The sequence below is a fragment of the Alexandromys fortis genome, unplaced genomic scaffold, assembly GCF_014885135.2.
Source record: "Alexandromys fortis isolate MF-2015 unplaced genomic scaffold, M_Fortis_MF-2015_v1.1 scaffold_145, whole genome shotgun sequence".
Classification (NCBI taxonomy): Eukaryota; Metazoa; Chordata; class Mammalia; order Rodentia; family Cricetidae; genus Alexandromys; species Alexandromys fortis.
Window position 1 is genome coordinate 1,850,354 of NW_026068049.1, and position 26,015 is coordinate 1,876,368.

The 26,015-nt window shown below is 41.6% G+C and overlaps 1 protein-coding gene across 1 annotated transcript in view; it reads right to left on the minus strand.

Moving 5' to 3' along the window:
• Window positions 1-26,015, minus strand: part of Rcan2 (regulator of calcineurin 2) — a 225,544-nt gene that overhangs the window by 178,075 nt on the left and 21,454 nt on the right. Inside the window, exon 2 of the mRNA XM_050119379.1 lies at window positions 11,641-11,867. Within this exon, the coding sequence (XP_049975336.1) occupies window positions 11,641-11,865 (225 nt within the window). The 5' untranslated portion in view covers window positions 11,866-11,867. The remainder of the gene's footprint in view (window positions 1-11,640; window positions 11,868-26,015) is intronic.

Here is a 26,015-nt window from a genome sequence, read left to right on the forward strand (position 1 = left end):
GCATATTTCTGGAAAAGCACCTATGCTTTTGAGAAAATACCTTCCTTGTTTAAACCAAAAAGAGAGGGCCACAGAGATTCAGGTGCTTGGGAGAAGGAAGATCGGTCAAGGACACTAACGCTTAACACCAAGTCAAACTCTATGCTCTCTGCTCCACCCACCTCCCCTCATTCACACTGCAAGTCCATGGGGAGGTGGAGAGCTTGCTCTGGAGGCCAAAGGCCAATCACTCTCCTTCTTATTTGAGGCAGGATCTCTCATTGAACTTGGAGCTCAGATTCAGCTAGGCCGGGATTCCTTACCTTTGTGCCTTCCCCACTTTGTCCCTATCCCTCACCCCCACCCTCTCACCCTGGATCCCATACCCCTGGGGTCCCAGGCATGAGTTGCCATAACCAGCTTTATGTGGATGCTGTGAATCTGAGCTCGGGTTCTCGTATGTGCACAGAAAGCACTTGACCCACTGAGCCACCTGCCGATCCCACTACAGAGAAGTGTTTTAACCCCATTTTTTGTGAAAGAGAACTAAGGATTCAGAGACAATGAGTTGACCGCGATGGCAAAGCTAACATGAAGGGCAGACAGGCTTCTGGATCCAAAGCCCCATCTTGTCTCCCATGAGGCCCACATACTATCCAGAAAACCAAGACACAAAACAGTGATTGGTTTTCCTACAGTGCTCTGTCACTGGACCTTCCCAATGAACCAAAGAACTAGAGAACCCTGTAAGGCAGGACGTTATTATGGATATATTATCTTTCGGGGTGGCTCAGCAAGTAATGGTGCTTGCCGCCAAGCCTAATGGTGCCAAACCTGAGTTTGGTGCCTAGGAATCTACAGGGGAGAAGGAGAGAGTCAACTCTCACAAATTGTCTTTGGACCTCCACATGCTCACTGTGACATGCACACTCACAAGCTCACCTGCACACTAGTCTTTCCGTGCACAATTCATATGACACCAAGAGGCACTCAGTCCATTCATATAGAACCATTCTATCTACTGAGCTAACTGTCAGACTTGCAGGATGGCAACCTTGGTAGGGTATTGTTCTTTCTGTTTATTTGTTAGGGGGGTATGTTGAGACAGGGTGTCATATGTATCCTAGGATGGTCGTGAACTCAGGGTAATTCACCTGCTTCAGCCTGCTCAGCAGAGTGTTATATACCTTAGTTAAAGATCCTGACTTTCTTCCTTTCTTTGATAATTTCTGGATGGGCTCAGGACTTCCAGTACCACAAAACGGAGACCAGAAAGAAAGAACCCAAGAAAGGCAGGAGGATCCACACCACCTTCAGCTACTGAGACCAAGGAAAATAGGAACAGCAAGGCTCAACCTTCCCCTGGACTCCATTTCTCACACCAGCGGTCTTCCAAAACCTGAATGTTAAGCAATTCACCCTTTCTGGGTCTCTAGCATACTTCTCAGAATATCTTGGCCGCAGAAAAGTAAAAGATGAAATAAGTGTGTCCTCCTCCTGCTAACTCAACTTGACCTTAACTCAGAATAGCAGACACAAACCTAGAGGACAGGGTCCACCTTTACCAGTAACCATCCTCCATCCCAGGACATTTACCCTCAGTTACTTCAGCCCATATGGGTGCCTTTTATATTAGAGAAGTTCCAAAGTAGGTCTTATAGAAGCCATAAGAAGAGGATTGCAAATGCTGTCATTTTAAGAAACAAACAAAAGACTGTGGTAATAAAGGGGTAAGGGTTCCAGGTCCTGTAACATCATCACAAGCTAAATGGAACACGGTGGCCATTTTCCAGTGTGCCCTTTCTATCCTGACTCTGTTGTCATCGGGTTTAGCTCTTTCCACCGCCACCATTATACGTGGGACATTTTAAGTAGATTGCCAGCCGTCTGAGCTCCAGGGGGTCACTCAGTACCACAGAGAAGCAAGATACTAAATATGCCTCTGGAATATTCTAGTCACTTCCAGAAAGGTTAAGGTTGTAGGGAGGGTCCTGCAGCAGCTTTCGAATCTGCCCCCACACTGGGCCTCCCACTAGGCAGGTGCCCCTGAGTGATTAGCACTCACTCATTATGTTTCCCAAGCACCATCCAGAGGTGAAAGGAAATAGGACTCCATGCTGAGGACAATGGCACCCACTGTCCTGTCACAGTAAATGGTCTCAAAAATAACAAACCACTGTAAATAGATGTCACTCTTATCTACTAAAAAAAAACAAATACAAGGGAAAAGAATGAAAGTCCTTAAGTATCCCTTGATATACCATGAGAAGTTTCGCTACCCACTGCTATTCTGTGAAGATAACACTTGGCTGTTACTTCCCACTGCAGCCTCTATGGTTCACAGTGCTATTTTCCAGGCATGCTCAAATCCCAGTAAGTTATCTTAAGTAACCCTTTGCTACAAATGCTTACCATGAATTTTTCTCCCAGCCTTAAGTCACCTCTATTATGTGTTTTCTAGAACCTTCTGAACCACAAACTTTAGCTTCCATTGCTGCCTATGCACGCACTGTTGTTTTTCTGGAGGAATTTTTTGCAAACCTATGTGTTCAAGATACTCCTAGATTTTACTCGGATGGCGGCCTTCATGAGTCAGTCTCATCTAGAAATTTCAAACACTTTATGAATACATGTTTACATAAGCAGCTATTTGAGAGTGCCCTGTGGGACCCATACTTGTGACTCAGGCTTATTACGGTTGCATTTGGCTTGGATCTTGTTGCTGAATGGCCAAGTAGAGTCCAGTAGACTGCAGTCAGGCCAGCCCTGCTGCCCAAAGCTACAGGACCATCCTCTGATGCAACTCAAACACACCCCAGCCCAGGCCAAGCTCCTCCTGTGAGTTCTTACTTTAGTCATGACCCCCTTAGCCCAGGCACCAAACCCATCCCATCAGTTGGCTGTGACCTGAAGACCCAGACTGAGTCCTTCTCAGAGCCTCAATCAACAACCTGTCCCTGGAGACCCAGGTTCTAGGCCATACAAACACCAATTACCAAGGTCACTTACTAGCTGACTGACCACGGCAGGAGAGCTTTTTAGACTCTCTGGGTGGGCTGCCTAATGAAAGACTTCCTCAGATAAAGACTGGAGTTAAGTCTCAACTTCTTTGAATGCACAGATACCAACAGATGGCCACAGAACCAAGAAAAACCAAGTAAACATGATATCATCCCAGAAACAAAGTAAAGCATTAGTAACTGAACCAACAGAAAGGAAGATATATGGACTGCCTGACAAAGAATTCAGAGTAAGTATTTTTTTTAAAGAAAGTTCAAAGAAATTCAAGAGAATTCAGGAAAACAACTCAACAAATAGGTTTAAAGAAAACACTATAAAAGGACAGTAGGTACTGAAAAGTGGGTCAATCAAACCAGAGTGAATAACTATAACTATATATGTACCTTATTGTAGCACCAGTCATATAAAGGAAACGTGCACAAATTTGAAGTGAGATAAATTGTGACATCTCAGGAAAATGAAAATTAAAACCACAAGGAAATAGTACTCCAGGTCTCTTAGGATGGCTACTATCAAAGACAGAAAACAGCCAGGCATGGTGGCATGTCAATGTAATCCCTACACTCTGGAGGCCTGTGACCAAAGGATTGTGAGTTCAAGGCTAGCCTGAGCTACATAGTGAGGCTTTGTCTCGAAAAAAAAAAGCCAGATCATGTCCATTGTTGGAGAGTATATAAGAAGGAATTGGATCCCCTGGAACTGGAGTTATAGGTGGTTGTGAGCCACCAACTGCTGGAAATCAAACTCAGGTCTTCTGGAAGAGCAACACATGCTCTAAGGTGTTGAGCCACCTCTCTAGCTTCCAGAAGACATATTTCTAAAGGTAAAAAATAAATACACAAGCATATGTCAGTTGGCTTGATTTATCAAGTTCACATTGCAGAAATATTTCAAACTATTACATTATACAGGGCAAGTATTTAACTTTTATTTGCCATTTAAAATACATCTTCTGAAAGCAAACTGAAAAATAGACATGAGCATCTTATGGGGAAAATGCATTGGCTTTCTCAGTGTGATGCCAGTTAGGAGTCCCACAGTGAGCACGTTTGTGCTCTTGAGTAAAGTAAATCCATCTTTAAAAATATTTTTATGTATATGTGTATGTGTGCCACATGTGTACGGGTGCTAGCAAAGGCCGGGAAAGGGTGTCAGATTCCTGGAAGCTAGAGTTACAGATGGTTGTTGTGTATGTGTGTGTCTGCAAACACCAGGGTCTACTGAGCTACAATCCTCATGAGAGAAGAAGGAAATCCGGTTCAGCACACCTCAGTTTCCGGTGCGGGATCAAACTTCTCAAGTCTGGCACTGAGCAGTTTATTTTAGGCACCTTTACGTACAGTACAATTTGGGGAAAGGATTACTGGTGTAACACAATCCCATACTCACAATGAGGCATAATTACACTGAAACTGTTCTCAAAAGTACATGTCACCTTTTCCATGAAGATGGGTCCTGGAGACAGGCTGCATATGTTATCTTAAGGGCCTAGGGGAGAATCTGGTGTGGTCTTGGTCATACTGATGGCGCAGAGATCACCTAGGCCATTAGCCACCTCCAGTTCTGGCTGTGGAGCTTGAGAGGAAGCAGATATGGCCAGGCCCTACAGATAGCCCAGGGATCATGTGGGCAATGACCTCTAGTCCCCGTCTTCTGGTTGGAAAACAAGTCTTGCATCTGCTTCCTTGAAAAGACAACCCTATGTGTTTAACATTCCTGCTTTCCCTAAAGCTGTCTGTGAAAGCAGGAACCTTTGTGCTCCCAACATGTTGTGAGGTACCCTATGTGGGTGCTCGGAAATGAACACCTGTCCTCTGGAAGAGCAGCAAGTGCTCTCAAACACCAAGCCATCTCCCCAGCCTGATAGGTCTGTTAAGTTAATTTTTCTACCTTACAGCTCTACAGTCTACTGTCTGGAATCCTGGGCTTTGGTGTGTTTAGAATTCAAATCTAGGAATGTAGACTTTTAATACCAGGCTACGCATTATGTAATGGCAGCCCCTTGAAATGGAAAACAAGACAGCCGCCGCAGAGAAAAACACAAATATTCACAGTGAAAGCGATCCACCTCAGCTCTGCTCAGCTTTAAACGAATTAGGTCAAATGAAGCTTCGTTTCAAAATGAGTTACAAAAAAAGCCGCAGGTTTTAGAGATTTCTCATAGTCTAGAGCTGCAGAAAGGGCATGATAGACCACATCTTTACAGGAATAATGCATCCCCGTGCTGCCCTGCAAACTAGAGTGGACACTGCTATCCCCTGTAGGGGCGAGGACCGCACTAAACAAGGCTGAGTCTTGGGAGTTCTTGAGGCTGTCTTCATCATGACTACAATGTCAGACATGTTTACACAGAGAAGGCAATGGCTCCTAGCAGTGAAGTGGTGCAAACATGACATGATTCTCAATATCAGGATCTGGATTCCCAGAGTGCTTTGAGACGGTCTGTTTAGGAGAAGCCAAAAAACAAAGAGACATGAGACTGGAGAGATGGCTCGGTAGTTAGGAGTACACGTTGCTCGTGCATGACCCCTATCCTGATCAGGTGGCTCACAGCAGCCTGTAATTCCAGCTCCAGGGAATCTGGCTCCCTCTTCTGATCTTTAAGAGTACTGCACACACGTGTACGTCATGTCCTGAACACACTTGCATACATAATTTTAAAAAATTTTTAATTAAAATGAAAAGATGTAGAGATAGGCCTTCAAGATCATGCCTGTGGAGCTTGAATTCATTTGAAATAATAATTGTTAGAAACGGAAATGCTTTTTATTAAAAAAAATGCACAAGATAATAAATACAGTTGAAAGTCTATTAAACACCCTTTGAATCTGACACCATCTCAGTTATTACTGGCTACTGCTTGTTAGCTTATCTTGAATTGATCTTTCTGAACAGAATGTAAATTAAAGCAGTTTGTGTGTATATTGTTCCTCGTGGTATCGCCACTGCCAACCACCACACCGCACTGGCAGGCAGTAAAACTTAGTAAACATACTGTGTGCACTCTGGCAGGTGGCAGCCTGGGTCTGCATCCAGACCCAGTCACTGCTAGCTGGGACATCATGGCAAACTGTGTCCCCATGTCTTTGTCTGAAAATGAGGACAATGATGCTATCAACCCAGGTAGACTCACGTATTCTACAAAGACCCCAAGTCCTAGCAGCCTTTCGATGGAGCCTTCTTGTGTTTGTTTAGTCTTGCTGCATTTTACGTTCATTATAAGTTGACTACAACCTTTCTCTTTTTCTGCTGTCATTGTCCCCATTCTCACACCCAAACTGCCTAAACAGGCACCAGAGAACACAATGCCAGTTTCCCCAGCCTGGCGAGAAGAGGATTTATCAGAAGCCCACATCAGTAATTAAACACTCAGTGTAGAAATGACACATCAATTCTACTTACACACCAGGCAAGACAGCCGAGAAAGCTCAAAGCTATGGAATCCTGCCACATGCCCAGGAAGTAGAATGTGGCAGACTTTCTTTGGGCCACCAACCAGCTCCCAAATCAAGACACGGAGACGTCTTACTAATTATAAATGCTCAGCCTTATCTTATGCTAGTCCACTAGCTTTTATAACTCAATGTAACCTCTTTCTATCCATCTACGTTTTGCCTCAGGACTGTTTACCTTTCTTTCATTCTGTATGTCCCTACTCGGCGTCTGTGGTGGCTCATGGCTACCTGGCAGACCCCAAGCATCTCCCTCTCTTTCCCCCTCATTCTCTCTCTGTTTTCCCTCTTCTCCGGAACCTAGATTCCTCCTACTTGTTCTCTCTGCCAGCCAGCCCCATCTATCCCTCTACTGCCTAGCTATTGGCCATTTAGCTTTTTATTAATTCTATCAGGTACCTTAGGCAGGCAAGGCGAAATAGCAACACATCTTTACATAATTAAATAAACGCGACATAAACAAAGGTAACACACCTTTACATAGTTAAATATTCCACAACATAAACAAATGTAACACACCTTTACATAGTTAAAGTAATATTCTCCAACAGTAGAAAGACAGAAAGAACCTACCCTCCTAGGGTGGGCATGACCACAGAAAGGTTCGGTGTTTACAAAGCACTTGTAAAATCACCTGCCACCTGAAAACATACTCTAGGATGGTTGCAGGAGAGAGTATTATCATTACATAACATTAAATAAATGTATATGTTTTGAGGGCCATTATGAAGTGACCTTGCTGGCTTTTCCTTACTCAGCTGAGTGTATAGAGACCTTTCATAGCAGTGGTTTTTCTCTGGAGGCCAAGGTCCTATCCAACAGGCAACAACAACAGGCAACAACAAGGAGGTCCCTCCTTCCACACTTACCCATCTCAAGAATCTACAGCCCATTGGGATCCAGAAACACCAACAAGGGTGGACCACACTAGAAGGGAATGGACTCTGGTAACTTTCAGGTGTTGATGCTTTGAAAGGTTCAGGTCTAAGTGGGTTTCACACAACAAATATTTATACTCCGGGCTGTATTTTGCAAACAGCAATCTGTATCTGTTGCTTTCGGTGCCAGTTTCCTCCAGCTCTGGCTATCCTTTGTGTCATATAAACAGAGCACAACCATCTGGACCACAACAAGCCGTGCCGAAGTCTGCACCCACTCATCGCCAAAACATCAAATCAAAACACGATCTTTCAGAATTCTGCCTGACTAAAAATTGGAGTGAATGTCAAAGCCCTCACAAAGCTGTTAAAAAAAAAATAAAGTGCATCAAGTGTTAGAACAGAGATTTTTTTTAAGAGGAAGGCAGAAATGTGCACAGACAGAATACTTAAGCAGACACAAACATGACCAGAACTAGCCTGATAGCGTTACCTATGGTATGAGCAATTCTGTTCAGCATTTCCTGACTTTGCTTAAAAAGGACCGAGCCCCAGGAAAGGCATCTCAGACACGGGGAGAATGGAGAAGAGCCTGTTGGAAAGACTCATTCAGGAAAGGAAGGACGTTTTAGTTTTTCTACAGCTAAGAAACTTAAAATGAATGAATACTTTACAGTAACTGCAAAAACAAGCTAAAATCAAAGACGCCAATATCCAAACACCATGATTCAAAAAGAGATTATGGACAAATGAAAGTACCAGGCCATATGTGGTCACGTGTGTTACCACCGACCCACATGTACCACAGACATGAGTGCTAAGCACCATCTCTCTGATAAAATTGCAGGCTACAAAACATCTTACCCAACACAATAAAAAAAAAATAATTGCCACCATCAGGCCTTGCTCACAGGCGAACACAGGAACCAATGATGCTTTCTGTTTCTTTTTTTCTCAGCCTAAAATTACCTCCCACCCTAGCAGAATGCCTAAATTGTCCATCCTTTAGAAAAGGCATCTTTGTGGCGCAGGGCCATGAAATCTGGACTCTGTGGAAATAATATACTCATAGGATAAGGTATTTATATTAAGATTATGGAAAACTGGGGGTTGGAGAGGTGACTTAAGATGATTAAAAGCAAGTATTGTTCTTCCAGCAGACTTGAGTTCAGTTCCCAGCATGGTGGATCTCTCAGTGGCTCGCAATTGCCTGTAACTCTAACTCCAAGAGTTTAATACTCTTTTGACCTCCTTAAGTACCTACAGGTATGTGGCATATATGTAGACAAGCAGGCACAGATCCATACATAAAAACAAACATTTTAAATAAAAAGGGTTAATGAAACACTGGATCCAAGTCCCTGTTAGTTTCCTGTTAGTGTAGAATAAATGTCAGTGATCAACAGAGGTTGACAGAGGTTTCAGCCCACAACCCATTGGCCAGATGCTTTGGGTCTATGTTGAGGCAGCACATCACGGTAGAACAGAATAAGTCACCTCATGGTTGGAATACAATGGACCTGGGTGCCACATGCACCTGAAGGGAAATCCTCCAACAACGTAAAGAGCGACTGCTGTATCTTATTTCTTAAAGGTCCCACACCGTCTGCATCACCACTCTGGGAAGTAAGCTTTTAATGCATGGCCTTCTGAGGAACAGTTGGTATCCAAATACTAACTAAGCCACATGGAAGACTGAATATATCATAAGACTGAGTATACACATCTATAGTATGTATTATATATAAATATGCACATTATGTATGATATGTATGCATATATGCAAAGCTGACTCTACATCGGATTATTAAATATTGGAGAAACGTCCCACAATTGGTGACTATAAGATGGCACCAAGATATAAAACTTCCTGTCTAGTTGATAAGGTTAATGATGTAGCTACCGGCCAACTGTAAAATTTGCTTAGGCCAGAGAGATGGCTCAGCAGGTAAAGCACTTGCAGCCAAGCCTGGCTCAGCAGGTAAAGCACTTGCAGCCAAGCCTGGTAACCTGAGTTCAATAACTGAGACCCACATGCTGGAAGGAGAGAGCCGACTTCTGAAAGTAGTCGTCTGACCTCCACATGCACAAACACATATGCACACTAAATAAATAATGTATTTACTAAATTCATGTATGGATTTGATGCATGTATTATCAAAAATTCAGCTTCTTGACAAATCAGTTTCTCAGTCATGTGAAACTGGTTCCATCTTATCGAATCATACTTAGCAACGTATCATCAACTTATTAAAAAACTAAATACTGCCTCACACTGTTACATGACGACTTTGTGGTAAACTGAAAATACTTTGTAGCCCATTTTCTAATCACAGTTTGGAAGATCCACATGGACATGGACACAGTTTTCCCATTAAATGCCCAATCCATGCCTTGATCCTTCAGGGTTCAAAATTAAATTCAACCAGTCAGCTGTTCTTGAATGGAACCTGTGGACCTCTGCTGTCTAGGTTAAAACATCCCAACCGGGAGGAAAGGTCCTTAAGACTCACAAAGTTCTAAAGGGAGGTGACAGAAACTCAGGAAACAACCAACACAGATTTTCCAGGAAATCCTTTAAACTTACTGGTTGCAGAAAGCTCCTCCCTTCCCAAGGTTATAGTCCACAGTGAGAATCTATCAAGCTGCCTGCAGTCATGAAACACTCCAGGGCTCTGGGTTTCCTGAGCTGCACCCATGCTGAGGTAGCTGTTAGTGCTCTTGCCTTTGAGTCCTTTCTGCCCTTACCCACACTCCTTTTAAGTCTCATAAAAACACAGTTCACCAAGATGCACCTATTACTCTGAGTCGGCATCAGTTCCCTGTCGGGGTGGATTTGTTCACATCTCTCCAGGACACAACAGCTTTTCTTAAAAACCTTCTTAAAAACCAGTGCCTTCCTCGGCACCTATTGTTTCCACGGACTCGTAGTATCCAATCATGAAAGAATAAAAACCTCCACTAAATCGCCAAGAAAAATCCTCCTCACCATGTCACTTGGATACATGGAAGGTCCAAGAAGAAAATGGAGAGCCTGATTTCATAGTTCACGGCCAGTATATTTCAGAGCAAATAACTTACCCTGAATACATGATAATCTGCTTTGTAATCTGCTTTCCAATCCAGGAACAAAATCCCAACGTCTTCCTTCACGGCGTGTGCTACTTTCTTGCTTTAAATAGCCGGGTAATCATGGCCCTGAAGCTTCTAATCACAGATAATTCATTGCATTTCAAGCTATTTTCAGCCCACAGTTTCAATTGTTCAAGGCCAAAGCAATATTGCTACACAGTGTCTTTAAGTGGGTTGAAGTGCACCCCCCCAACACACACACACAAACACACACACACACACACACACGCACTGATTTTCTCGGTGGCTCATTAAGAACAATCACAAAAATCAATAAAACCCAGAAACTAAACTTCCAATTAGCTGCACTCACTCTACGGTGTCTGGACATTAGAAATAGAAGGAGCTAGCATCTACGAAACGGCAGTTAGAAAGTGTTCACATCTCACACAATGACACATATTTCAGTTTGCATAAAAGGGCATTTTCACTTAGAACATTCCAGTGGCTTATAACATGGTATAACAGCAAATATTCAGAACTCAGGGTCCACATCCCTGCAGGAAGGGTGGCCCATTCATCTATCTCATTTAAACTGATATGAACTTCAGAAGATCCCTAAGTGGAATATTTCCCAGACTTCCAGGAACAATATCACTAACTCAAGTTGGCGTCTTAAAATGAGAAACATATAAAAATGTTAATGCAAAGTCAACCTTGGTCCACGCTCGTACCAAAGCACGAAGCTACCATCGTTGGTGAACAGGAAAACACAGGTGGGAGCAACAACCACCAATGTACACACGAGCAGAAAAAAGAAGCCTAGCTAGCGCACCTTCTCTGGCCATCCTAGAATAGTCCTCACCTTGCAGAAGAGGAAGGATTAAAACGACCTTGCACTGCTCTGAGGAAGCCCAATTACATTTTGGCAGAATAGGAGCTTAACCATCTGCTTCCTAGCATGCGAGTACCTCTTACAAGAGTCCGGATAGCACTTCCGGTATCTGGACCTACAAACCAGCGAGGACCGGATTCCGTCCCAGACAACCTCAGCCACAACTTAGACAGATAACCTCCATCTCCTTCGTTACCTTACACCAGCCAGTCTTTTCTGATCCTGGTGACCAAGGCCCAAAGCAGAGCCAAGTAAACACATCTATTAAATTCCAAAAGACCAACACTGGAGGAGAAAGGAGGCCGTGGTCAAACCTCCTCGTGTTTGGGAGAGCGTCTCTTACCTTGCTCTCCTCTTCTTCAAACACGGACTGGTGGACATTGCAGGCAAACAGTGAGTTGGGGAGATCATTGAAATCGGTGATTGCTTGAAAGGCCTCTTCCGCAAAGCACTGAGTGACAGCCCAGTCTCTGTCTATGCAGCAGAGGAAGAAAAGTCCCCCATCTTCAGGGATGGATGCCTGCTGCCCCAGGCTCCTCATTCCGATGAAGTAGGATTCTCCCCTCATCCCTGAAAGGGCAAAGATAGATGTGAGTTGGAGTGAAACAAAAGCCTTAAAACTCTTATTTGAGAGTCCCCGTTCCGTGGGCTTGGCATTAAATTAACTCAAAGGGGCACTCCCTGTGACCACAGGCACTATCGCTGTTACCTACTGGGCCCCAGGAGTTGTTGGAAAGGATTTGCTAGAAGCGTGTATGCACACTTTCGTGTTCAGGCCAGACGTCACACTGGATGTCTCCTTTAGTGCTCNCAAGATCCTTTACTGATCCTGGAGGCTGCTGATTCAGGAAAAGTGTCTGGCCAATGAGCATCAGGAATCCACCTGCTACCCAACCCTCCCCCTAATCCGGGCTACAGATACTTACCTCCACTCTTGCCTTTTTCCGTGAGTGCTGGAAACCAAACTTAGGTCACTGTGCTTACAGAGCAAGCTCTGTCCCAAGTCCCCATATTAACATATATTTTTTAAATTCCCACAATGGCCCATGAGACTGGTATCAATACTGTTCCCATTTTATCGGTTAAGTAACTTATGTAAGTCTAATAGTAAATTGTCAGGCTAAGACTGAAAACCAGGAAGTCTGACACCAGAGTTCCCTTTCCTATGCCGGAAGGATGGAGCAGATCAAAACCGGTAGACGTCTATTCAAGGAAATACTGTTTTATGCATCATACCCTGAGTCTTCATTACATCAACTCCACCATCTAACAGTTCATGCACAATGGCAGCATGCACACATGTGTGAGCCCATGTAGAGAAACACATATACATGTCACATGCATCCCATTATAAGACCGGAAGGCACTGTGAACCAGACCCATGTCTTGAAACATCAGTATTATCCAAACCAATGTAAAAAATACAAATGTTCCTCCCAGCAACCACAAGAAAGTTCATCTCAACACTGCTTCCTGACCCCTTAGCGTCATCATTTTCATAACTGCAAAGTATTACCCTATATTAACACTAATATATGGTTCCATGGATTTGATCACTGTTCCCACATATCAGGGATGCTGTCTTTTTTTTTTTTCTTTTGTATGTTTATGCCCATAGTCTCTTCCACTCGAAGTTCAGTGAACAGCAGCCCGGAAGGAAGAAGCACTGGCCCACTGTCAGTTTGACTGACAGTTCTAACCTGGCTACTGAATCCCCTACGGTAAGTGCCCTTCTCTGGGCAGTGTGTCCTCTTGGAGTAAAGGAGAGAAAGTAGCTACTGCAGGCTCACTCTGAGTGAGATACAAGTTGTGTGCATCTACTTCCTTTGAATCTGAAACACACTGTGGGATGAGGTAGCATTTGTAATGGTCATTTTTTTTAGAGACACACTGATGGTAATTTGGTAAGCAACATTTAATGGTAACACCACATTATATATGAAATCTGAGACAGAAGTAAATTTCAGCCAATAGCTGCTAAAGTACATTGCTGCGGGAGGATCTTCTGCTCCTTCAGCCAATAGTCACTGGAGCAGGAGCCAGACCCAAGCACTGGAAGCAAGAGAGCGAGCCTAGGCTTACTTGCCACTCTTTTTTTAAAGATAAACAGACCACGCACCAGTGGGCTGGTATTTCAGCTATTGGCTGAAGGAGCGGAAGGTGCTCCTGCAGCAAGTAAAAAAAAAAAAAAAATCAGTAACTGGGGCCAGGAAGATGGCTCAGCAAGTAAAGGCACTTTCAGCTGAGCCTGGTGGCCTGGGTTTGATCCCTTAAACCCAAATGATGGAGGGGGAAAAGCCAGCTCCCTCAAGTGGGCCGCTAACCTCCCCTTGTGTGCTATGGCACGGATACAAGCCCACTTGCCACCATCCCCACACAATTAAAATGAATTAATAAAATAGAATACAATTTGTAAAATTAAATAACCCTCATGATTAGTCATTATAACTGTGGTAAACGAAAATACCATAAAAAATACAAAATAGTACAAAACTTTAATTTGTATTATAAAGTTTTTAGCTGTGTGACAAATGCCTCAGTTGCTGTAAAAGGGACAAAATATTTATTTTAAACAAAAATATCACATACTTTTAAGGCTATAAATAACCTGTTGCTCTACAGTCTAAATATAAAAACGAATGTTTTTAATTCAAAGGAAACTATCTAAACATTAATATGAAAGAAACTTTCCAGCCTAATGTTTCGTCTTTATTGTATTGTTATTCCACATGGTTTAGCATAATATATGTAATAGTTATTACTTAATCCCATCAGAGTACTATTTTAATAGCAAAAATAATTGCTAAGAGCATCAAAGCAGTGTGGTGTTTATCAAAAATATATAAGAAGACTGAAAGTCGTAAGGCTCCAGCAGCCTGAAATACACTGCCCGTCCATCTTATCTGAGACATTGCAGCTGAATCAAAACTGATCCCACAAAGTTGTTGGATGAGCTCCGAGACGGACTCAATTATTCCTTTTCCAAACAGGAGTAAAATCCATGGTCAAACAAATTAACTTAAATAAAGCCAATATTAATCCTCACTCGGAACGCCCTTCCATCTACTCCAACAACTTGCGCTTCTGTCTTAGCTGTGTGTGATTATCTGCATGCGACTTTATTTTCAGTGCCTTATTCTGAATAAAGACTTAAAAGAGTCAATGCATTCTTAATGAATGACCATCGCTACTTGAATGGAGAATGGCTTCAAAAGGCAGGGCTTCCAACAAAGTAGCTTAATTGCCCTGATTTCGCCTTCTGTCCCACCACTGCCTCGCTTCATAAGCTGGAGAAGGCAAATGATTTTGCCTTCAGTGACTCTACTTATTCTTGTGACTCAAGAGCAAAAACCCCTTTTCTCTGCCACTCTCCAGAAAATTAGAAGAGTCTCATCCTCTCTTGTCTCCTTTGTCCTTTATTAAATGATAAACAGCTAGCCAGTTCCACTTCCATCTAGTGTTCCCTTGCTGGAGAACGTGGATTGCGTGACCAGCTTTTCCTGATTGCCTCCCATTCTTGCCACCTGGCTCTGGGTCCTGCCCAGGTGCCTTAGACCTGCACCCCAGCCCAGCAGCACTGTTTTCTCCTTTTCCATTCAGTGTGAGCCTACCTTATGAGCAGCTCAGGGCCCTTGTTCTACTCTGCACAGTGGGCGACGATACTTCATCTGGAAGGTGGGGAGACCTTGCTCATTCTCCACACCCAACAGGTAAATCCTCTCGAGGAAGCAATAAGAGCTAAGATGGAGTTTCGAGAAAGCCTGATTTCCTTTGACTAGATCTTTGATCATCGTCTCGTGTCTATTTTGCCTCCCACAGAGAACTATGATGCCTCACTGGGAATAAGTATTCCACAAACTGTCCCTCCACTGTTGGTGTGTCCATCCACCTCTCTGCATATTCCTCCTGGAACCTGCTAGCATCTTACGACTTCAAGCTGACCAAATCATATTATCCAAATGGGTGTTCTTCCTGTACAAACGTGTTCTTTATGTAAAAATCTCTACGAAAACATTTGTGCTAGACCAACAAGATCACTTAGTAGGAAGAAGTGCTTGCTGTGCAAGCCAGACAGTGCGACTTCAATTCCAGAACCCAAGGAAAGGTGAACAGAGAGAATGGAGGACAGTATAAAGTTCATCTCTGACATCCACAAGAGCAGTGTGACATGCATGAACACGTGTATGCACATGCATGCATACACCACACACACATACACACTTAAGAACTGAAAAAAAAAACATTTACTGATAGGAACACCCCCTTACTTCGGGCCCAACACTCTTGCTGCCAGAAAACTGGCTTAATTAATAAGATGGGAAAGCAACCATGGAAGTGAGAACTCTGCCTTAGCTAGTTGTAAATTTTTTAGCAGAAAGTTTATTTCTAAATACCCAGAAGTTTCTAGACAGCATGTTTGCTTTCTATTTCTTTATTTTAAGATGAAAGTGTTTTCTGAGTTAACCTATTCCTCTGTCTTTTCACTCTGGCCCTTTGCCTGCCGGAGTGAGCAGCCTCTTTTCGTACTTGCAGCTGCTCTGAGCACGAGGCCCTCATCAGTTCCTGATGGCAGAGGAGTGGCTTCTGGTGGCTTGCAGCTGAAGGATCGCGAGAGCTAGGGCGTGGCCATTGGTCAGGGAAGGCACTATATAAGCTACCCTGGAATACTATAAAGTTGGGGCATTCTTGTTTCAAGGATGAACCGTGTCTCCGTCTGTGTATGTGTGTATTTCAGTCTCCAGCCCCTTGCCCAACTCGCAAACCATCTGGTAAAGCAGGTGGTGCGATGCAGGTGTAGTACCGTAGTATGCATAGTACAGGCGATACAGAACTATAGTACATGTAGTAGTACAGACGCTACACTAACAGAGCCAGTTGAATGACTCATCAGGTTTTGTTTTTTCTTTTTTTAAGTCTTTGGTTTTCTAAGACAGGGTCTCATATTGTAGGTCAGGTCAAACTCCAACTCATTATATAGCTTAGGATGTCCTTGAAATGATAATCCTCCTGCCTCACTTCCAAAGTACTAGAATTGCCAGTGTGCACCATCATGCTAGGAAAATAGCATTAATTTTAATAGCCACATTGCCTTGTAGCATCTAGGTCTTCATAATTTATTTAGGCATTCTTCTGTTGTTTGACATTTCCACCAGTGGGATCTGGAAAAGAGACACCATTAAAATATAAAGCCTCCCATGGGAGAAGTGGAGAAGCTCAAAACTTCCTTAGGAAGCAGAAAACACACATTTTCAAGAATCAATTAAAAAAGAAAACAAAAACCAGGAATCCCATGGGGCAATCCTTTGCTACAAATGGGAGCTGAGGTCTCCTTGTCAGCAAAAATTCAGAGACACTTTGTGTATCTTACAAGAAGTCTATGAGAAAGTGCTTGAAGCTTCCCAAATAATAGGCAAATAACAGATATTTATTGTTACTTTGAGGCTTATCAACAGCATGCCAGCAGCAGGGGAGAGGCAGTTTTTCATGTACAACTGTTAAATATGTCAACATATTTCACAGTCCAGCATCTGCCCCTGAAGGTTACATCTACATCAGTCATCGTAAGAAAAAAATGAGAACCAACACTCTGAATATTTGGTGTGAGTCCTGTTAGGCCCTCTTAGAAGGGAAAGATGTTGTGAAGGAAAAAGTAATTAAAATAAAAAATAAGCCTCTCTCCCATGGCATCAATAACAACAAAATGAAGCTTATTTAACTATTACAAAGTGAGTGACCATGAGCATATAATGGTTGAATGGGGACTCACTGCCATGCAGGGGAAATAAGATGGGATACAGAGGATCAAGCATCATTTAATTTCTTTGCTGACATGTGAAAGTAATATTCGTGCAGGATTTTTCAAACAACTTAATTGCATTGATTAATTAAACATGAAAAGACTGGTGATAAAGACAGTATGCACCTTACTCTAAGCCACTTGACAGAGATACCAGCCTTACAGGGGACTAGAAAGCAGTAGCTGCTGGACACATGCCTGCTGCATGCATACTTGAATAAATCCTTCCTTTCTTTTACAAACTTCAGGCAGAACCATTACTCAATCTCTTCACAAGGAATTGCTTTCCAATGCTCTGACTTCATTCCACACAAACGTTTCTATGGTACAATGAGAAGAAGAGCATCCGGTTCTGTTGGATGTCATTACTGTCATGCAGTTACTACTTTCATGAGATTCCAACTTCCTAATAATGGGTTGTCCATGCCATGAGAATGGAGTGTGTGTGTGTGTGTTGTCCCTTGGGACTTCAGCTCTATACAGCCTTGTGCTGGGTATAGAATGGCGGAGCTAATTGAAAATCCTTGGGAACAGTTGAGGAGCCACAAAATAAAGAATAAAACTGTAAACATTCATAGAGATGCTTAAACTAGATTTAACATCAATAAAAACCACTTAGTTAGCAGTTTCATATGCAACCTATTTTTTTAAGGCTTATGTACATCTGAAGGACTAGAAAGATGTAGGTAAGAGTATGTACTACACTTGGAGGGGACCTGAGTTCAGTTCCCAGGCCTGGTTTGGGGTAGCTAACTACCAACTTTTATTCCTGCTCCAGAGGATGCAATTGAGATGTTCTGATCTCCATAGGAACACACACACACACACACACACACACACACAATTGCATCTCATCTGAGTCCCTTTAGTATGGAAAGAATGCCATGGTTAGGAGTAAATGCTAAGACAATTAGGAAGTACCAACTAGAAAGGAATAAAGTCAAGTTATCTGAGAGAGTGGCAGGAGAAGAGATGGCAAATGGAAACACAGGTCCTGAGTGAGAGTCTGACTGCCTTCAGATTCTAAAGTAGTGGCAGAATTCAGGGTATGGCACCATTAAGGAGATGCCATGTAGCTGCCAAAAGAGGCAGATGCCATGTAACTGGCAAGAAGCAAGAGGTAACAAACCATGAGCCTCATGGTAAAATATAAAATAATAGAAATGGATAAATTGAAGATATAAGAGCTAGCCAGTAAGAGCCCGAGCTAATAGGCTGAGCAGTGTTGTAATTAATATAGTTTCTGTGTGGTTATGGGTCTAGGTGGCTAGGAACAAGAGAGAGAACAGCCCCCCCCCCCTACAAAATGGCACACAATCATGGGGCAACCACATCCACATAAAACCTAAGAGAGCTTGGGAAGGAATTCTAGACACACACAGAGTTAAGCATGCCTTCATGGTAGAAGCATTTGTTTCTAACAAGCAGAGGCATGATTCCTTTAAGAGAAGGCTTCCTGACTCATTGGTAGCAGCAAAAACTATGGGCCTCCTTTAAGAAAGCTTCCTGGTGTGTGCTAGTTACACAAACAGCTCTGGCTCTTTCAGGAGACCAAGCACTTGAATGATGTTTATGGGCAGAGTGCTGCAAGTTACTTGGTAGCAACATGGACCAACTACTTCCCAGAGTTGAGGTGATGTGGATGACTCCAACTGACAGTCCCAGAGCTGGCAGTGAGCTACCTTTGCCATGTTAAAAGGCTGTCATGACCACACTGCTTACCATTTTAAAATGCTCCTTGTTAGAACAGAATTTCAGATACATAATAGGACACATTCAGACACTAAAAAAAAAAAAAAAAAAAAAAAAAAAACCCTAAACAAGACACAGTGTGTTTAAAAAATGTATGTAGGCTCGGGAGAGAGAGAAAAAAATGAATATATAGTTATAAAAAGAAGTAAATAGTTTTAAAAATAAACATCTTTAAAGAGACAGTAGAAGCAATATAAAAGAGTACAAACAGTCATAGATTAAAGAAGTAAAGAAAAATAAGCCATGTAAAGATGGAATATAGACAGAGTCTAGATTATATGTATTGTTGTGTTTTCTTTAAATATTTTTTTTACTACAGAGAGACATTTGATTCTAGGGGCTGCTAAGTTAAACCAACATAAAGGTATTTTGACTTCAAAATTTAGGTCTAAGGATATGTTACTTTGGAAAAGAGGTTCTGCTTTTGTTTCCACGGAAGATGAGAACCTGTGGATTCCTTCCAGGTTAGTGTGGTTTGATAGAATAAGAGCCCCCAGAAAGGTTTCCATGAATCCTAAAAATACTTCACCCAACAAACATCAGGAAGCAGTTTGGAGAAAACAACACCCAAATTCCCAAAGTGATTATTTATAAATGTTTGTTAACATTTAAAGGGAGATATGCTATAGAGATGAATACTTTGCAATGGTGTGGATCTTGGTTTATTGATAAAAAACCAAGGTTTTTTTGGTTGATTTTGTTATACTGTACATATATATGCTTTTATTTAAGGTATTATGTTTGTGCAGCTCATTTAAAAATATAATATATAATTTAAAATTACAGATTAATACATAGTCATTTATAATAGTAGTAACTTGTAGTCATGTTAGTTAGATTTTCTAGATATACAGGGAAATATTTCGATTAGATAGATACGGTTCAAACAATTCAAAGACATACAGAATATGGCATTTTAAAAGTTTTAAGAACTTAGACTGTTCTTGACAGTGAGACATGTCTGCTTCTGGCAGCACCAATTACTTCAGAGAGGTTGATGGGCATTGAAGAAACTTGTTATGGAATTTGCCTTCAATGTGACAAGTCTAGATATTTGGGCAAGAAATTGTTCTTTTCTGGACTGCTTTATGGCATGCTATATAAACTGGACATGCAGTACCCACAGAAAAGTGATTGCTAGACTTTTCAAAAGACAGCATGGTTCTTCAGGATTCCTGCTTCACAGAAGAAACTGCCAGACACTCTGCAGGACACAGAAGAAAGAAACTGACCAACTTTGCCATTACAAGGCAGAACAGATCTTCAAATTTCCTGCTTCATGGAAAAGTCTGCCAGATACTATGGGCCTGTACACTGAAGATGGATGCCCCAAGGTTACAGAAGAACTTTAGGTAAATGTCCAGACAAAGAGGTGACTCTGTCAATTCTGGAGTTTTAGAAGTTGTTTACAATGCACTTCCTGTTTACTTAGGTAATATTATATCCTTATGAGTTCTTTGAAGAGTTGAAAACTGATAGTCATAGTTTTCTTTAGTTATGATAAAAGATAAATTAGATAAAAAATTTAGACTCACAAAGATAGGATAGATTATATTTTCCTTAATTTGCCATTATTATATTGTAACTATAATTCTTGTTCGATAAAGTTAAACCTTCTTTTTTATTTAGACAGAAAAGAGGAGATGATTTTGATTATGTAAATCATTATGTGTTGATTTTATTGGTTGACGAATAAAGTTGTTTCAGTCAATGGCTTAGCAGAGTGAAGCCAGGCAGGAAATCTGAACAGATATATATATATAGAGAGAGAGAGAGTAGGCAGAATCAAGAAGACCCTATATAGCTGCCAGAGGTGGCAGATGCCATGTAGCTTCTCAAGAAACAAGAGGTAACAAACTAGGAGCCTCATGGTAAAATATAAAATAATAAAAATGGGTTACTTTAAGATATAAGAGCTAGCCAATAAGAAGCCTGAGCTAATAGGCTGAACAGTGTTGTAATTAATATAGTTTCTGTGTGATTATTTGCTTCTGAGCAGCCAGAAAATGAATGAGAAGTTTCTGTCTACAGCACCAAGAGAGTAAAACACAAAGCAGAAAAGGTTTAAATGACTACAGGGACACAAGACTCTTTAAACAACTGTGGTTAAAGCAGGGGACCCTACTTGTGGCTTTAGGCTTTGGTCCTGGTGGTGTTTAGGTATCCAGCCCCCTTAGCAGGTATAATCTACCTAATAGATGCCAAGGGGGAACTCTAAGGAATAAGACTCTGCACCTATTGTAAATATGATACCTTTTCACCCTGTAATTTTCTTTTTTTAGGAAGAAAATATACAAGAAAACAGAATATTTTATCCTTGAGTTAGAAATGTCTTAAGAAGGGGTCCTTCAGTTCATTATCATCACGGTGGGGAGCATGGTGGCATGCAGGCAGACATGGCCCTGGCTACACCTTGACCAGAAGGCAACAGGAAGTGGTCTCAGTGTCACACTGAGGGAGGCTTAGGCAAAAGAGACCTCAAAGCCTGCCCCCACATTGACATACTTTCTCCAACAATACCACACCTACCCTAACAAAGTCACACCTCCTAACAATGCCAATCCCTTTGGGGGGAATTTTCTTTCAGGCCACCACAAAAACAAATGATCAGTCATAAAAAGTAACATATATACAATGTTACTGGTATATATGTATATACATACAGACTGATCAGGTTGTATTTATGTATTTAGACACACACACACAGAAAACACCACCACCAATAATTAAAGCAAAAAGAAGACATTAATTTGAAAGAGAACAAGGTGGGTATATGGGAAATTGGAAAGGGAAGAAAAAGAGGGATAAAATGATATAATTTTTTATAATCTGAAAAAATAATAAAAATAAATGAAAAGTTAAACATAAAAAAAGAAGGGAACCTTATAGCATTTAACAAAAGTTTTTTGCAGGGTTTAAACCTTACATTGGATCTGGATGTGATGGTTCACACTTATAATCATTATCCTTACATTGGATCTGGGTGTGTGGGTTCACACCTGTAATCATGATCCTCACATTGGATCTGGGTGTGATGGTTCACACCTGTAATTACGATCCTTACATTAGATCTGGGTGTGATGGTTCACACCTGTACTCATGATCCTTACATTAGATCTGGGTGCGGTGGCTGACACATGTAATACTGGCACTTGAGAGGCTGATGTAGAAGCAATACCATGATTTTGAGTCTAAGTTTAGCTACATAGTAAGTACCAGGTCAGTCTGAGCTGCAATATAAGATGCTGTCTCTAAACCAAGACAAATGAAACAAAAATAAAACAAAAAGGTTGCCCTCTTAGCACCGCAGACAGCTAAGCTCACAAAACAAAAGCAAAAATCTGGGAAAGGCATTTGGGCAGGAATGGTGGGACTCTCCAGCACATGGGAGGTAGAGGCAGAAGGATTCGGATTTCAAAGTCATCCCAAGCAGGCTATGTTGTGAGGCTGAGGCCAGCTCCTCGTTATAAAGGACTACCTCAAAAGCAAAACAAAACAAAATGAAACAACAAACAAAACCTTTAGTCTATATGCTTATAATACAGCCTGTCCATATTTCTTCCCGATTCCAACTAGAAAAACAAGAATTTTTGGTGCTAAAATAAGGATCTTCAAAAGGAGAGAAATGAACAAGGAAGACGAAACCAACTTAAGCTTTGTTTTGAGTTTTAAAACCCTTTCACCTTTCTATGCATGCATGTAATGGATTTTGATAATTTCCATCCCATTACTTTGGTCTGCTGAAGCTGTTTTACCACCCACCCCGCTGTCATGTATTTATTAGCGTTTTGTTATATTTGGGATCCGTCAGGGCTGTCTGCATGTGCATGGATGGGGATTATGTACTGGAGCGTGGTCAACAATTTAGTCTGAATGTATTTTTACTAGATAAAAATGTGGAAGAATAGTAATGTAAAGCCACTTACAATAGATAAGAGAAACTAGGTCTTAATCCTCCGCTGTGGATGACTAACGAGGGTAAATAAGGGATAGGATATTTGGAAGCAATTGATGAATAATTCACTCCGACTTCAAGTCCAATTTTGATTTAAAATCAGAAAATTGGGTTGCGGGAGATTTGTCAGTTTACAGGAACTAAATGATGACAACTTCTACTTGAATATTAATGAAAACTTTAAAAATGTAACGTTGCTTTAATGGGCAATAGAAAAGGAACTCTGATCGCCCCTTTTAACTTGATAAGGTTAAGCGAGTCCACTTAAAAATTTGAAAGCCTAGAAACTTCTACAAAATGTTGGCATGCCTTAAAATAACCCCTTCAGCTCTAGAATCAAGTTTAAATGACATATTTAAAGTCTGTAATGATACGTGGGAAGCCAGTTTGCTGGATAGGCACACATATGCATAGTAACGGTTTTAGAGGTAAGCTCTCTACCCTCAGGATTCACTTCTGGACCAGCCTCCTAGGGGTCCTTTTAATTGCCCTTTTGATATTTTAATATCTAGATATTCTAGGATGGTAAGATAAGACTTTTGTTCATTTTTCTCATCTTATAGAGAGATTGAGTAACCGCAAGCTGTGCTGGGATCCTGAGACACGGAGGGGAGACGCGATGTTCTTAGGCAGCCCTCCATAGAAACCCATTAGAGAGTCTTCTGAGATATAATGGAGCCTATTTAATTCAGCTGCAGAATTTTTTACACCTACTGAGCTGTGTGAACCTCATGCTATTCTTGATACCAGTTGGGATCAGTCCTGAAAGAGTCGGGAACATAAAGTTTTTAACTCATGGTTTTCAAAGGCCTTTATTATCTATGTCTCTCTTCCGGATGCCTCCTGGAGCCCCTGTTCTACCTCCAGCTCATACTGAACCATAAGAAAATTCAATCCCCCCAATGTCACAACATCTTAGGAATGTTTATGAAGCGTTTAAGTCAAGCAAGTTGGCTCTTTCATCTTCCTGCGCACTAGGACAATGATGGGATTTGCCTCTGCTTTCAGTAATGTCTTTGTACATAGCCTCCCAGGAGACTGACACATCTGTATCATCTTCTCAATGGACATAATGAAAAGGGGAGGAACAGGACCTCCTGGAACAAGCAGAAAGGGGGTTTGCACCCCTTTTTCACAAGCCTACCTGAATAACAGCGTTAAGAAATTGTGTTTAAGATAAGATCACTAATAGTAGAGTTAAATAAGGAAATGCACCTTTAAGGAGGAAAAATATCATTTTAAATGATGTTTTTATTTATTCTTTGGATTGTAATGAATACAGTTTATTTCTACCATATCCACTCTCTGTCTCCCAAGCCCTCCAGAGTCCCTCTCATTCCTCCTTAAAACCTCATGTTCCCTTTTTTTCCCCATATTTTTGGAAATTAATTTATAATTACATCACTGTCTCCTTTTCTTTTCACCCCCTCAAATCTCCCATTTGCTGATTCCCTTGCTTTCTTAAATTTATGGCCCAAGACCTTGTTTTCATCAATTGTTGTGAGATATGTATGTGTGTATATGTGTGTGTTTTCATTCCTCAATATAGAAATACAATCTGCTTAGTTTGTATAATGTTATATGTATGTGCAAAAAATCCCAATCATGATTTCCATATTTCTTTAAACTTTTGTCAATATTTTTATGATTATTCAGACCAATCTGATGAGTGTCATGGGCTCATGTTATTTATATTGTTACATTACATTAATTACATTAGTTCTGTTATCATTATTTCATGATGCTATGTATACATAATGGTGACCTTAGTTACAAAGTATCTTTTTTGTTCTTGTTTTGAGATTATAAGTACATCATTTCTCCATTCCCTCTTCCACCTACAAACCCTCCCGTATACCTTTCCTTGTTCCCTTCCAAATTCATGGCCTTTTAAAATTAATTGTTGTTACATGCACAAATGTATATGCATATACATATATAGCCTGCTTGGCCTGTCTAATGCTACTATATGCATGTTTTCAGGGCTGACCATTTGGTATTGGGTACTGGTTGCTGTGCTCTGCCCTGGGGGAAGATTATTTCTCTACTCTCAGCATCCCTTAGAGGAAATACATCTTTGATGAAGCATGAGAGGATGGAGATATGTTTTTCTTTCTCGTTATTATTGTTTTGAGTGTTTTGACACAGGGTATAAGTTTCCCAGGTTAGCTTTAAATGCTTCATCCTCCTGTCTCAGCATCCCAAGTGCCAGTATTATTGATAATAGGACATCTCACCAGTTGGTGTTCTTCAAGGCCAGATGAACCTGTTTCTACAGAGACCGGAGGCCTATAAACAGAAACAAACAATATGGAAGCACCCATCCCAAACAGAAGGGACTGTGTTGGTCAAGAATATGGCTGACATGTTACAGCTGGGTACTTTGTAAAGAACTATAAAGGGTCTTCACAAGAACCCAGGTATGGTCTGGGCAGAGAGGAGTCATAACAGTGCAAAAGCCTGGGTTGCCGCTACCCCTAGAGCTGAAGGGGCGAGGACCTGCGGGGCCTAGAGAAATTCTGTCTGGGTCACGGGACTTGCTCCTGGCGGTTCCTCTGCTGAGGAATCCAGTCAGTTCTAGGTAGAGAAACAGTGAGGGCCCCAAGGAATCTGCCCCCACCTTGCTCTCTTACTCTGACCACCTACCAGTTCCTTCCAGTAATCAAACCTAACTGGAAATCAGAGGGCAAGGAGGATGCTGATGTAGAGCAAGTGGGTGGGGAGGTAGGTTAACTATCGCAGTGCTATGGGAAAGGCAGGAGATGTCCAAGTAGTGTTTATAAATATGTAAGGGTGTAAAATTTTCTTAGGTTAGCTTCAGTGGAACTTAAAAAGAAAAACCCTTAAAGATCTCAATTATAAGTGAGCAGTTCCAACCGGGGCTTGTTAATATAGTTGAAGATTCTCCATCTCTGACCACAGTTTTTTCCTAAGAACCAAGAATAAGAAGGGGTGGGTGGCTCTGAGGGTACTGAATATCTGTGCCAGTGTGAAAGACACTTGGAGGTAGTTAGGGACCCTGTCATTCTGTGGAGGAAACTTGGAGCCTGGAGCCTGGATCCTCGGGGACAAGGCAAGTAATTATATGCGGGGTAACTTCTCACAGGAGGAAGACGCTTCAAAAGTGAGCAGCGGAGTCTGCGGGTGTTGCCATGGTAACTGAAGCAAAATTGATCCTGTCAGCTTTCACCTTCTACCTTCACACAAGGTGTGG